Raw genomic sequence first — 14,269 nt, forward strand, 5'->3', positions numbered from 1 at the left:
GTACTTTCATACAAATTATTAAATTAATCTCTCTTTATAATAAAATTGCTCTTTTTTAATTAAGGTTTTGTGATGAAGCCTCAAATGATGATATAAATGAACAAAATTTATACTGGCAGGATGTCACATATAAAATTGTTAATTCTCTTACAAAAACCTACATTTATTTCAACAAATCTATTATTTATTGAATAACTCAATATTTATGAAAATTTAGATGTTTGAGTGGTTTTTTTAAATAACTACTTTCTTGGTTTTTTTTAACATTGATAGAAATCTTTCTAACATACTATTTAAAAACATTAAAAAAAAAATAAAGTCAAATAACTGTATGCTTTCAGATTCATTTCCTAAATTATCTTAGTGATCAAATTATAATTTATTTCCCTTCATCAGTAGATGGGTTTTATTTTATATCTTAAAGGAAACTTAATTTAACTAAAGATATTATAATGCTTATAAGATTTAATATATGAAATATATAAAAATTAACATAGTATACCAATCAAACTTAAAAAAAACAGTAGGAGTTTCTTCAAGACAGAATTGGTGCTACTTAATAGGCATGTATCCCAGTAAAATACATATATAAGAATAGGACTTGCTTATTATATTTCAAACCTTTCACAGACTATTCTAATATAACACAAAAACTAATACAGCGTGAAATTTATATTTCATCGTATATGTAAGGTAATCGATGCATACCTAACATGGATAAGAAACACTCGGTTCTCCTGATTATTGTGTTTTAATAAGGCCTCTCTCGATTTTGTTTTGATCACTGTGTCGTTATCCAAGGGCCGGAGATTAACAACTATGGATGAGAGAAGATTGAATCTGCAAGACAAGTCAAGCAAATACACATTAACGGCTTATGAGAAATTAAAAATATAAGACATGGTCGTAAATTAGCCGTGTTGCTAAAATCAATGAGTTTTTGAGATACAACTATCTATTACGCTGTTGTTAGATTCTTTGTTCTCACTTCACGAGGAATGATTAGAAAGACAAGAATAACTAAGATACAGGTGTAAAGACGAGACAACATATGAGACAAGTTTGAATACGAATCTTTATGAATTCAATAATAACTCATGATTTTATGAATACTATCTTAAAATATTAGTGTTTAGTTCACTTTCTAAGGATGAAATTCTTCAAACTCTCATTTCAGTGTTTAATACTTAATAAAATTCCAGTCAACCAAGGTGACTTCGATATACTCTACTTAAACAGGATTCCTAAACTTCATAAAAAATCTAACAAAGATATATTGCCGGATCTAACAAATACTCTACCAAACCCTATCTTTACTCATCACAAAAATATTTAATGTGAAAAGGAGAAATCTCAGACGTACTGCGCTACAGCATTTTCTAGAAGTGGTGTAAATCAGATGTAGATTCTCGAAACTCCACAGATCTGTTAGAAAATTTAAAATCGCCAATTTTTCAAACGTCAGTAACATCAAAACGTGCGGTTTTTCTACACTTAATAAACTTATCCTCATGATAAATTGAAAACTAGATATTTAGGTATCATAAACAACTGCTTCTTCAATAAAAATAGATCTCGAAAATTTTCATATCTTGTAATTGGTCATTAACAAAATTACTTTGTTAAAATCAATCTGATTCTACACACAAGAACTCTGAAGTTGATATTAAAAGGATGCTGGAGTTCCTCATTGACAACATTTATGTAGTCTTTGGAGACCAGGTCTTCCAGCAAACTGTTGGAATTTTGAGGGCCACTTATTGTGCTCCTTTATTATCTGACCTGTTTTTATACTCATATGAAGCAGAATTTATTCAAAAACTTCTTCATGAGAAGAAAACTCCTGCTGTGGCCTTCAACTCGACATTCACATATGTTGACATTTTATCAATTAACATGGTTTGTCGACTCGATATATCCTTGTGAACTCGAAAATAAAAGACACCACAGAGTTCTGCCACATCTGTTTCATATTTGGATATTTTACTGACTATAGACGTTAAGCACCAATTAACAACTAAATTGTATGACAAACGATATGACTTCAGCTCTTCTATCATCAACTTCCTTTATTTATGTAGTAATATTCAGCTCTAACCAGCATATGGAATTTACGTTTCCCAATTTATTCGATACTCAGGAGCATGCTCTGAGTATAATCAATGTTTTAACCGAGGCAGACGTGGCAGGCTACTCACAAATAAGTTGATGTTACAGGGATTTCACAAACCTCGTTAAAAGTCAGCATTTTGTAAATTCTTTGAACGTTATAACGACCTTGTTAGCACATATAACCCATCAATGGGTCGTATTGCAGCTGACTTTTTTTCATACCAGTTGTTAGGGCTTTGTTATTACACTAAATTTGACTACGGAATATACCTTCCACTTGATCAATACTAAGGGCTCACGGCGGGTGTTATCGGTCGACAGGGGTTATTTCTCGAACCTAGGCACCTGATTCCACCTCTGAAATTTTCGGGGGTCCGTGTTTTATGCCCTGTTCATAGATTTGTGTTGTTTTATGGATTTGTGGATATTTTGAGATTGGTCACTGTTCGTTATCTTAACCTGTTTCATCCCCCCAGGACAAAAGAAATGCAGATTTTATTATGTTAATTTCTCTTCAAAGAAATATGGAGATAACGAACAGTAATCAAGCTCAGAAGTCCATTGAAACAATACAAATCGGGAGCAGAGCAAACACGGACCTCTAAAAACATCAGAGGTGGGATCAGATGCCATGGAGGAGTAAGAATCCCCTGGCGAGCGGTCACACGCGCCGTGTACTCATTGTCATGATGGGGCGAACGGAATTCCGTGTTTAAATAATGGCCTAACAATTAGTATGAAAAACGTCAGTCAGTATTATTCTGTGGAGATCTGATTAATATCAACTATTAAGTAAGACATAGTATTATCACAATTTTTACAATAAGAAACAATGTAAAAAAAAAAAAATGAAAATTGTGATTATAGATAATTTAGAAGCACTCGATGACTCGAATGAGAGGTGCTACGCATTAAATCGGCCTTCTGTATAGGGGGTTGATAAGGCGGATGATAATTTGATTTACTTAACTCAATTTGTCTGCATTTTCTCCTGACCATGTTTTGTTGCGTATAATAATGCAATAAAAACATTTTGAACATATGCTAAGGTCATTATTTTCCTCCAAAGTGTTTGAGAGAAAAATACACGATGTCATATGTGGTGTGATTTTGAATATGGTACATGTATATGTAAAAAGATCCTTCGAAAGTACCACGGATTGTTGCAAACAATGCTAAATTTCTCCATTATCGTGGTCTGATTTTGAGTACGTAAAGATATATAGTGTTAATATCAAATTTTTGTTTTCATTTTTTCCGTGCTGTTAGAGATTGTTGTATTGAAATGTCCTTAATCAAATCAAACCCTTTTCTCTGTTGCTGTAAAGAATATGACAGTACTGTCTTTTGCATTTTCTCTGCCTCGAATTGTTTTATCTTTCAAGACATTATAATAATATATTCCATATTATGAAAACATAAATTTGCGAAAGTCTCGAAAGTTACAGGGAAGTTGTTATAACATAGGTTATAAAAATATGTATTGTCTGATTGCCATTACATTACTTTCGATTGATTTCTTTGTTAGGACATATGTTTGAATTCTTGGAACGCTGGAAAAGACGTGCAACGTGTTCTATGTAACTTGAACTCTGAATGAGATATTTTATACTACTTCGTTTACGACATTGTTTCAACTCTGTTATTACATATACTAGTATGCTTAAAGTTATTGTTGTTATAATTATTTTTATTATAACTCTTTTGTTCAGTTCCCGGTGGACTCGTGCAAACTGGTACAAATGCATGAAAGTGTATGTATTTGCTAAAACGAGAAAGTTTGTCATTTTAGATAAAAAAAATTGTCCTGCAAATGTATGATACAGTAAGTCTATATAAAATCTTGTGTCTCAGAAGTTGGTGATACAATGTATTTTCCGATATTTCAACGTGAAAATGTAATCAAATTTGCCTCCGTAGAGGTTAATCTAAAACTAAGGATTCGATAACCTTTTGAACTAAAAAAAAACAAACAAACAAAAAAAAAACACTATACAGCTGGGAAAAAATCATATAGAACCTCCAACCTTTCCAAGACTGAACAATCAATCTCATTCCAAAAATTCTAACATTTAATTCTTTAATAACGTGTCAAGAAGAACACCTTTAGTAATTTTACTTATCATAATTTAAACTTAATCAGTCTAAGACATAATAGCTTTGGCAGAGGTAACGAAAGAGACACCTGGTGACAAGGAAAGGGTTATGTACATATTTAAGATTATTTTGAGCAATGTCTCGATCAAGAAAAACATGAAACTTAAGGAGACAAATAGATTCTGACAGAAGTCATAAATGTTTCAGAAAACCTGGAATCATTTCATTTTGCATTGTACCTATATATATTGAACCAAATTATCGTAAGTGAATACATGGGTGTTGTGGGTGTAAATCAGATTCTTTTTATGACAAGATCGTGCTAGTTGTTGACAATCGACCTGAAAATGTCACGACTTCCCAGTTTTATTAACACCAATGATATTGCCAAGACTTAGATTGATTTTTTTGAATACTGTTACTCCCCGGGAGTGTGGGTTTGATCTTAAGCAATGGTGACAGGAGTTATCCCAGGGGAGATAATCTGATTTCATTATGTTGAAAATAAAACGACTCAAAAGCTTGGTAATGGTAGTGAGATTTCCAGGAATAACATGAACTAAAGAGAAGCTTTAACATCTCCAAAACACAAGTACATTTGTATTTACAATTTGATATGGTTGGTTCAGAAAAACTGCCAATCAGCAATCAAAGATATATACATGTATATGCTTTCATTTGTATACAAAACTGATACACATGATCGTCTCGTCAAAACCAAATGGCTTTAATTGCATTAAAAGATTTCACCTTTTCCATTTTAATTTGGAAGGTTTGGAATCTTAATTTCTAAGAAATTGTGGTCACTCTCCCATCAATTCAATTTTTTTAACATGTATAAAGTGAACTTAAAGGTCGTCGAAGATTTTTTTCTAAATGAAATCCAATAGTATTTGGTGAAGAGAAGCTTGCATTATCGCGTTATATAACATTGAGACATATATACCTGCGTTTTCTGTCGTATTTGACTTTGGTGTTGTGCTCCTTGATGAGAATGTCAATGGATCCGGTAAATTCCAAATTATTAAACGTCGTCGTTGACACGATGGCGAAATTAGTCCAATTAAACCTCTTCAAAATGTCGAGCATCATAGCACATTGGTGATATATGGTCGGTGCCATTTGAAGAACAGTAGATTCTTGTTTATGCTGGAAATGTAAAGAGCTTTCATATTACTCTTACGCAGAGTATATACGGCGCGGATCTAAGAAGTCTGATTTTGATTAGATTGATATTGTTATAAGTGTTACTTATTGTCATTTTAATCACTGCAGTGCTTTTGCGAAAGGGCAACATCTTCGTGTCAACATCGTAACGGTACATGATTGGAGGGGAAGGGGACAAGTAGCAATATATGCAGATAAATCTACAGAACATCTCATATATTCTTGTAGGATATAATTCATAAGTCATAATTTGGACCAAAAGAGTAGGAGTCAATATTAGTAAACTAACTCTAAGTTGATGTTCTTATGTTCTGACAGCCATATCCAACTACCACTTTAAAAAAAGTTTTCTCTAATGTAAGTGACATACAGTGTATGACATGTCCAATACACTACTTATTCACGATACACATGATTTTATTTACGTTTTCAACTGGGTTTGTGATATGTAGACTGTAAGTCCAGTAAAAACTAAAGCACATGAGAGCCCGAGCAAAACTATAGAATGATAATATGTTTTTAGTTTCTGGTCAAATATGAATTTTAAATCCATTTTAGCACTGTTCTGTGTATTACTATTTTTTTTTTTATTTTTCGTTCAAACCAGCAGATGTGAGTATTGTTAATCACCATTACAGCAACAAAATGATATTTATGAAAATGGAAACAACAAAACCCTCAAAATTTTAAAGTATTTTTGTTATTTGCTTTGTGAGATATAATATTGTGAAAAGTTTGCAGATAATGTACGAAAAATAGGCATTCGATCTGCTTGGATTTGAGCAGTTTGGTAAAGCTGTTTGATTTATGCATGTATCATACATAGATGAAGATACCGCAGACTACTATATATCATTAGCATTGAAGAGGGGAACTTCTATCTTTGCAAGCATCAACGGATAAAAATCGTTTCAGCAAATGTCAGTTTCAGAAGTATTCAAAACAGACCATATTGGCTGGCTAGTCATTTTTTATGTAGGTTTGGAAACGCTATAATAGGAGGAAATAACTTTTTCTAAATCAATTAGTAAAGACTCGAATAACCAAAGACAATATTTTTGTCACTTTTTTACGAGCCATTGATGTGGTATTTGATGTTTATTTTGCAGATCGTGTCTCAACAAATGGAACACATGTTACACTGACACATTTGTCTGGCATCCCGATAACGATTTACATTATATTGTAATTGGAGAACAGTAATTGAAGAAACTGTATGTCAAATTTTTCCGGAAAAGACAACAGCTGTTTACCAATTACAAGGTTGTTCCAGTAACACATACAAGCATGTTTCAAATTTTAAATTTTAGACCTGATAGGTTATAAGTTTGAGGAATTTTTATGAAGAGCTATAAGACAATAAGAACTTTTCAAGATTGAAAGAACTGGTTGCTGAAGGATGCTTAAGTTACTTCTTCAACTGTGAATACAGTGTGTTGATATGTCAAAACTGACAAAGACAGATTTCTCATTGATGGCAAACAGACAACTAGACCTTATGATGACTTCAACTTTTATATTGTAAACTTCCCTTATTTGTTAAGTGTAATGAAGCGGTCACCCATCCAAGGGTATACAGGCTCGCCGTTGCTTAACTTGCCTGAAATAGAGGGAGACTCTACCGCATCACTAGGAAAGCTAGCTCAGCTCCACGGACACAAAGTCCGTACCTGGACCAGGGCGGCATTGGTTGCCGTTACTGAAGAGGTCTCAGACACTTAGAGAGAAGTCCTAGCGCTAGAGCTTCCTGAAGCAGGCCTAGAACCTCTTCAGTTACGGCAACCCCCTGCCGTCTACGGATACTTAGTCCGTAAATGGACACTAAGCCCTAGCTCTAAGACTTCCTGAAGCAGGTCGCCAAACACCAGAATCTCACCGCTGCCACCAATTTTTTTAGCGTAAAGCGGTCACCCATCCAAGGGTATACAGATTCATCGTTTCTTAACTTGCCTGAAATAGAGGGAGACTCTACCGCGTCACTAGAAAAGCTAGCTCACTAGCGAGGCAGTATAAGTTCCCTTTATACTGTCCGCTACATTTAGCAATTTACCATTTTCACCCGTATTGTTGAAATGGACTTTTGAGAATGATCATTGTTTGTTACACTTCATTCTCAAGTATTCCAATTTACATGTATATAGAAAATATATTCAGTCGCGGCAAAAAGAGTCGAGGTTGTTGAAAGCATAAACTCTCTTATTGCTAAATATGGATTTAACTTCAAAGATTCTAAAACCCCCATCATCCAATTTTGCAATCCAAAAGGAATGGTGTCTATCCTTGTTTCAAAGTTCTTCCAGGGTGGTGTTTATTTATTCTGCTCATGACTAGATGGTCAATCCGAATTCTCAAAAAGAGTTTTCTGTTTAAGGACACAGCATTAATTGGTAATGTCGGGTTAGGACCTTGGAACTGCCTGCTTTACTCAATGAACCACTCAACCAAGGCTCCGTAATCACACATGAAGGTTAAATATATATAACATAATTTAGTAAAAGTTTCAATTTTTTAAACCAAGGAACTTTTGATAGAACAACAAACCAACCTGTAGAGCGCCTGGATATTGTGGGTCCCAGGAAATGACAGGTATTCTTAAGTATTCCGCCATATTTATGATGAACTTTGGTGTGGGGTCCTTCGTTGGGTGTAATTGAAAATACAAAATAGTATTCACATGCGACTTGAAAATAGTTTCACAAAACATATCCAAAATTTCACGCGGATTTTCCTTGTCTATAATAGTAGAGTATTGCTTTAAGCGTAGATTGGAATATATGGGAGACTTTCTGAACACTCGTGTTCCCAGTGTATAAACTGCTTCGGAAAAAGTGGTTTTTAGATTTCCGTTCAATTTGGCTCGGTCGGGCATTATTAGAAAGATGGATACTTGTGTGGTCTGTCCATTTAAAATCGGTAATAATTCCATGATTAGAAACACCAACCAGTGAATTAAAATGAAACACATATTTCCATGTGTCACTTTTTTCGTCTTCGAAAAAAATTAAATTAAATCCTCTCTCTCTTCCCAGTGAAATTAAGGACCAAACGAAATTGTCCTTCTAAATTTTCTTTTTATCTTATGTTCCCGAACTAAATGAATTATCACATTAAGTCTTGTTATTAACCACTTTTATCGGAAATGAGTCAATTGCGAGTACGAAGTGGCACAAATTGTTGCTTGTCTGCTGCATGATTTGTTGTGTTGTCATTTCTTTTGCTGAAAGCATCTCGCTGCTTCGGCGTCCGATAATCTACACTATGCATTACTGAAGAGATACTGCAGTACTCTCAAAGGGCCTCTCCGGAATTTTAATATATACAGAATGGTTTCAGCTTCTTTAAGCCACTGAACGCGTCCGGGAAAATGTCCAGTGGTTTTAAACTTTCATGCCCGTTTTTGTTTCGAGCTTGTCGTGTCTAGGGATATACAGCTTCGTGTTTATTGATCTCAATAAATTGTGTAAATGTATAATATAGGTTTCGTTTGACTCGACCATCGATTATGAAATTTGTTTAAAATGGACATTTTATCAGCTAAGCATCCCAAATTATTTGTTGATTTTTAAAAAAAAAATTAAAATTATTAAAAATAAAAGCTTACAACTTACTATTTGGTTTAAATGTATACAATTTCAATTATATTTTTTAATAAGTTGGGTGTGACATAAACTATTTTCCCCCCAAAAAGGTTCGAATGATCCAAAAATAGATTTTCGAGAAAATCCTAAGTTAAATTTCTTCTCAACACTTAAGGAAGAGAAATATCTACCGTCTGTCTTTATTTTATTTAAGATGATAAAAAATAGCTTGTGTTAGTGCAATGGCTGGGCCAGTGGGCCGACAGTCGTCTAGCTTATAACAGACAAAGTTTCGTTTCTTTAAGGAGGCTGCGCTACACTATCGCGTTTCTCTTACCGCTTTTCTAATTCTGTTTAAAGCACTTCTTAGTCATAAAATGTCAATAAATACGATGATTCCAAGCAAATCTCAATTTAGCACGTTAATTGTGGCTCATTTATCAAATAAAAGGAATCTGCTCTTTCCATGAAAAATTGCTTGACGTTTGCGTTTTAACAAAATGTGTTATGTTCAAATAGACTCCTTGCTGGCGACACTGCTACATTTTACAAATACATCTCTATTTGGAAAAATTTCTCGCAGATTAATGGAAGAAATTTGGCAAAAGCTCGTACATCGATTTTATGCCAAAACGCAGGAGATGGTCTCTATTTCCTTACTCAAATACATTTGTTTAGTCTCTTAAAGAATGCCAACCATTAAAGGGGGCGACATACACGATATTAATGATTATATGAAATAAACCTTATATTATTAATATATCGGCTTTTGTTTATTTTATATCCTTACATATAAATACGAGTCCTTTTTATTGGAAAAGAGAAGTATAGCAATATGATATCATTTTTGCACCGAATAGCAGTATATATTCTACATGGTTTTACAAGATCTATTATTTTTTTAGGGGGAGAGGAGAGGAGGATCTTGTATATTGTAAATTAGAATGTCGCTTCCTTTTACTACCTTGTAAAACACACCACATTCTCAAAAACGATACATATTTATGAGAAAAAATGTGTAAGGAAACAATTTATAAAGGCTTACGTTCAAAGTGCCTTGGGGTGCTGTCGTGGTTGTTGTGTATTTTTTCTTTCATTGTTGACTTCTTTTTTTCATATCAATTTTTACCTTTATAAAGAATATATGTTCAGGTAATATACAGGTACTAAATTTTAGTTTTACATATGGCATGTCAAACGTTGCAGTATCCAATCTTTATTCCAATTGTTTTCATTAATTGTCTATTTGCATTGTATATTTTCTATTGTATACTATAATTTTATATTTGTATTATATACATGTGTAATTTTCCATTTGTATTGTATAATTTCTTTTTGTAATCTACAACTTCCCCTTTGTATTCTACATTCATTATTTATATTGTATAATTTGTTTTTTATTATGTAAAACGCCATTTGTATTCTATGATGTTTCAATTTTTATTGTAAGTGAATTTTACTTGTATTCGATAATTCTTATCATAGAATGCAACTAAAGGATAAGATATGGTAACGACCGAATTTGGCTCCTTGTTTGATATAAAAATCTTTACTGTGTTTTGATTTTTATCGTGGCCTCCATGCACGCCTAGCTCTTATGAATCTTATACCATACAAATTAATCCTAGATTTTTTCGGGCAGCGGCTGCTGCTTTTATTTTGCCTATATGAAAATTACTAAAAATAAAAATTGTACAAGCTCTTTTTTTTGCACGAGATTTTGAAAACCATTCATGGATTTTCTAGTTGAATAACTTTATGGACTGCAAACTGTAAGATAATTCAAAATCATTTTGAAGATCTCAATTTAAAAATCCTAGAAATTTGTGTTGAAAAAAGTAAAAAAAAAAAAAAAGTGTTGTCCTAAGAATCCTTTTGTAAATTATATTTTACATGTACACCCTTATTAATTAGGGGGACAAATCAATGATTTCCGTGTAAACATACCTGGTACCTCATTTCTTATGGTTATAGTCTAAATATCTTCAATCAATAGCTTTTCAAAAAAACTGATGACAAATGTCCATTTGTTCCCCATTCATAGCTATGAAATACTTGCCAAGGGTTCGATTCTCCACCGACAGATGTTACAAATTATCTGTAAAAAAAAATAAGCTAAAAAATATGAAAAAAATGTTACCCATTCATATGCAAATTTTATTGTACAATTAATTAAAAATAAATTGACGTGTGTATTTTTTTAATTATGAAATTACCTAATTTGCAGCATAAATCATATTAATAACACTGATATGAAGCAGATATGCATATGCTCCTTTTTATTGATTCATTTATATATTGATTCTAGTACATGGGAAGGAAATGAAGGAATCCGAGTAATTAGAGCTAGTATACAATCTAAAACATACGTACTAGTACTTCATAATTATTCCTGGATGTAAAATTAGGTTTAACGTTTGTACGTACCAAATACTAGTAAAGAAACTATATGTTTATAGATGAATATATATTACCTATTCTCGTTATTTCAAAAGTATCCAAATGATAACCTCAATGTTAAGCAAAAATTTCAAGAAAAACGAGTCACAGATTGTGTAGGAAAACAAAATTTATGATTGCGATTTGTATGCTTGATTTTTATTAAATGTTATCAATCTTAAGACAATGATGATAACTGCTGAAATATGACTTTTTTTTTTACAACTGAACTATTATTTGAAGTAGTATTTTGGGAATAAAACAAATCACTTACTTTGCATGTACGTAAGAAAGTTTTTTTTTTGATAAAGAGTTGTTTGCATAGCATTTTATACACTCTATGAATTCAGTAGTTAGAATGGAAATACAGAGCTTTGATGAAATAAGAATGCACATTTTGGATTTTTTTTAAGGAAACGAAACGATTTAAGGTTATAATAATTCCTCTATTAATCATATAAAATTTTGCTTTAGCACTTACGATGATTTTCCTTCATAAATAAAATGAAAACAATTTTAGCATAGTTTACGGGACAAAATTTGTTTTAAAAAAGAAAAAAAAAAGACATTGCATTAAGAGTTATCTCTCCTATCAGAGTATCAATAAACCTTAAACTTTTAAGTTCTCGGTCTAGACAAGGAATACAATCCTTCTTCTGGGGATTCAGTTTTGCGTTTCTCTTGGCAAAACAATTTATGCATATAATGATATCAAATTGATAAATATTACATAAAAATTCAGAATATGACTACCTATTAAATGTCGATTATTTAATTATGGACAAACTGGTAACACTTCCGTAACAACCGTGTCTATCTATCTGTCTGAAAACTAACCATGGTGGAAACATTTTTCTGAGTATTTCACAATTTCTCCTGAAAAATGTCGAAATTCAGAGGCGAACAGATCAATTATGCATCATATGTATGTTTTGATGTTGCTATGTTGCACCAATAAGTGAAAATTATTCATTTTGATATCTTGGTCTGATTTTATTGTGGCGTGATGAGGATCCATCAACCCACAAAAGTCTAACGTAATATTATGCCTTTCCATCAAAACTATATCATATTTGCCGTAACGTTATTTTATTGACAAGTGTGGGATCTGTGTTATACAGACAGGATACTCTTAATAGCAAGATATCATTAAAGTTAGAGTGGGCATTAACGCATCACTTTTATTATATTATACCATATCATTCCTCTTCTTATTTTTTGCTTTCTGAAAATTGGCTCAAATGAGCCGAGATGAGCTCATTCATTGACCAGTAAAGTCAAGTCATAAAGCATACAGGTTTTCGTGGAATATAGAAACTTTAACAATTAGGTTAAGATATCACACAGGAATCCTACTCTACTTAATGCCGTTCTTGTATGAAGTAGATCATATGGTAGATCCGCATGTAAGTTTGTGTTGATAGTTGTAGCAATTCATCATAGATGTGCAAAATTAAAAATATTTGACTAAAATTCTGAAGAACTTTTCAAACCGTTAACGATATTATTAATACATGATATACTATCCTTTGTTCGTAAACTAAGAGCACACATATAATCGTAGTGTTTCATGCTTCAAGAAGAAAATGGTCACATTCTCCGAGAAAAAAAAAACTGTTATCATTGTTTGAATCATTTATATTCATTTACATAGTTTATTTCGTAGATATTGACCATCTGAGACAAAATCCTCCTGTGTTCTTGTTCTTCCCCTTATTTCAACTATAGTCCAGCTGGACACCTCATTAGTGGTGATGCAAGTATGGTTCAAAATGACGACCTAAAAGCTATTATTATAAAAAGTCCTAAATTCATGGAGCCCAGATCTTTCAAATTAGAGACAGGACTTAATTTCTAATATGAATTCCATTAGGAGTATGCTATACGATGGGCTTAATATGAAGGGGAAGACCTTGATACTCTGCCAGAATGGAATAGATGTTTTAGATTTATATTTTAAAAGAATCGCATGAGAAAAATAGAGGGCAAAATGCAAACTATCTAATCCCTCTGTTTTCAGTAGACCAGAAGTGATAAAAGAATTACAAAGACTATATGAACAAGATGTGTTTGTGAAACACTGATGCCCCCATATGGCAGCTTATGGCAAAGGTTAAAGTTTCTCAAATCTAATTCAAACTTCAAGGTCAAGATCAAGAGATCAAAAATGTTGTTACCCAAAGAAATGACCTGTGTCAATGGATATACCTGGTAAATATGAAAGCCCAAGCACGAACCATTCAAAAGTTATGATCAAGGTTAATATTTTCTAAAAGTTGGTCAAACTCCAAGGTCAAGGGGTCAAAATAAATGGTATGTAGGCGAAGACCTTGTCATAAGAAATACACATGCAAAATATAAATGCCCTAGCACCAACTGTTCAAAAGTTATGGCGAAGGTTAACGTTTTTCAAAAGTAGGTCAAACTCAGGGTCAAAAGGTAGAAATTATTGGTATCCCAAGGAAGGTCTTGTCACAAGGAAAACACCTGTGAAACTTGAAAGTCCTGCTGCTAACTGTTCCAAAGGTATGACCAAGGTCAAAGTTTTTTTAAAGGTGGGTCAAACTCTAAGGTCCAGGTCAAAAGGTAAAAGAAAATTACATCCAAGGAAGGTCTTGTCACAGTGAATACACATGTGAAATATGAGAGCCTTAGCACCAACTGTTCAAAAGTTATATCCAATTAAGGTTAAAATTGGGTATTTTTTTCGCAAAAGTGGGTCAAACTCCACGGTCAAGGTCAAGAGGTGAAATATGTTGGTACCCAAGGAAAGGTCTTGTCACAAGGAATAAACATGTGAAATGTGAAAGCCATAGATCCAACCAATCAAAAGTTATGGGCAATGTTAAAGTTTTTGCGGACAAATAGACAGACAG

The 14,269-nt window shown here is 32.8% G+C and overlaps 1 protein-coding gene across 2 annotated transcripts in view; it reads right to left on the reverse strand.

Moving 5' to 3' along the window:
• The window catches only part of LOC133190331 (glutamate receptor ionotropic, NMDA 2B-like), a 28,316-nt gene extending 19,547 nt beyond the window's left edge, over positions 1-8,769 (reverse strand). For both annotated transcript variants that reach the window (XM_061325892.1, XM_061325891.1), the window contains exons 1-3: positions 7,922-8,769; positions 5,156-5,358; positions 709-840 (exon numbers count right to left, since the gene is read on the reverse strand). In XM_061325892.1, the coding sequence (XP_061181876.1) occupies positions 709-840; positions 5,156-5,358; positions 7,922-8,341 (755 nt within the window). In that variant the 5' untranslated portion in view covers positions 8,342-8,769. The remainder of the gene's footprint in view (positions 1-708; positions 841-5,155; positions 5,359-7,921) is intronic.
• Between the last annotated feature and the right edge of the window lie 5,500 nt (positions 8,770-14,269).

The sequence above is a fragment of the Saccostrea echinata genome, unplaced genomic scaffold (genome assembly GCF_033153115.1).
Source record: "Saccostrea echinata isolate AGI-Se365-2 ecotype Australia unplaced genomic scaffold, CSIRO_AGI_Sech_v1 ptg000022l, whole genome shotgun sequence".
NCBI lineage: Eukaryota > Metazoa > Mollusca > Bivalvia > Ostreida > Ostreidae > Saccostrea > Saccostrea echinata.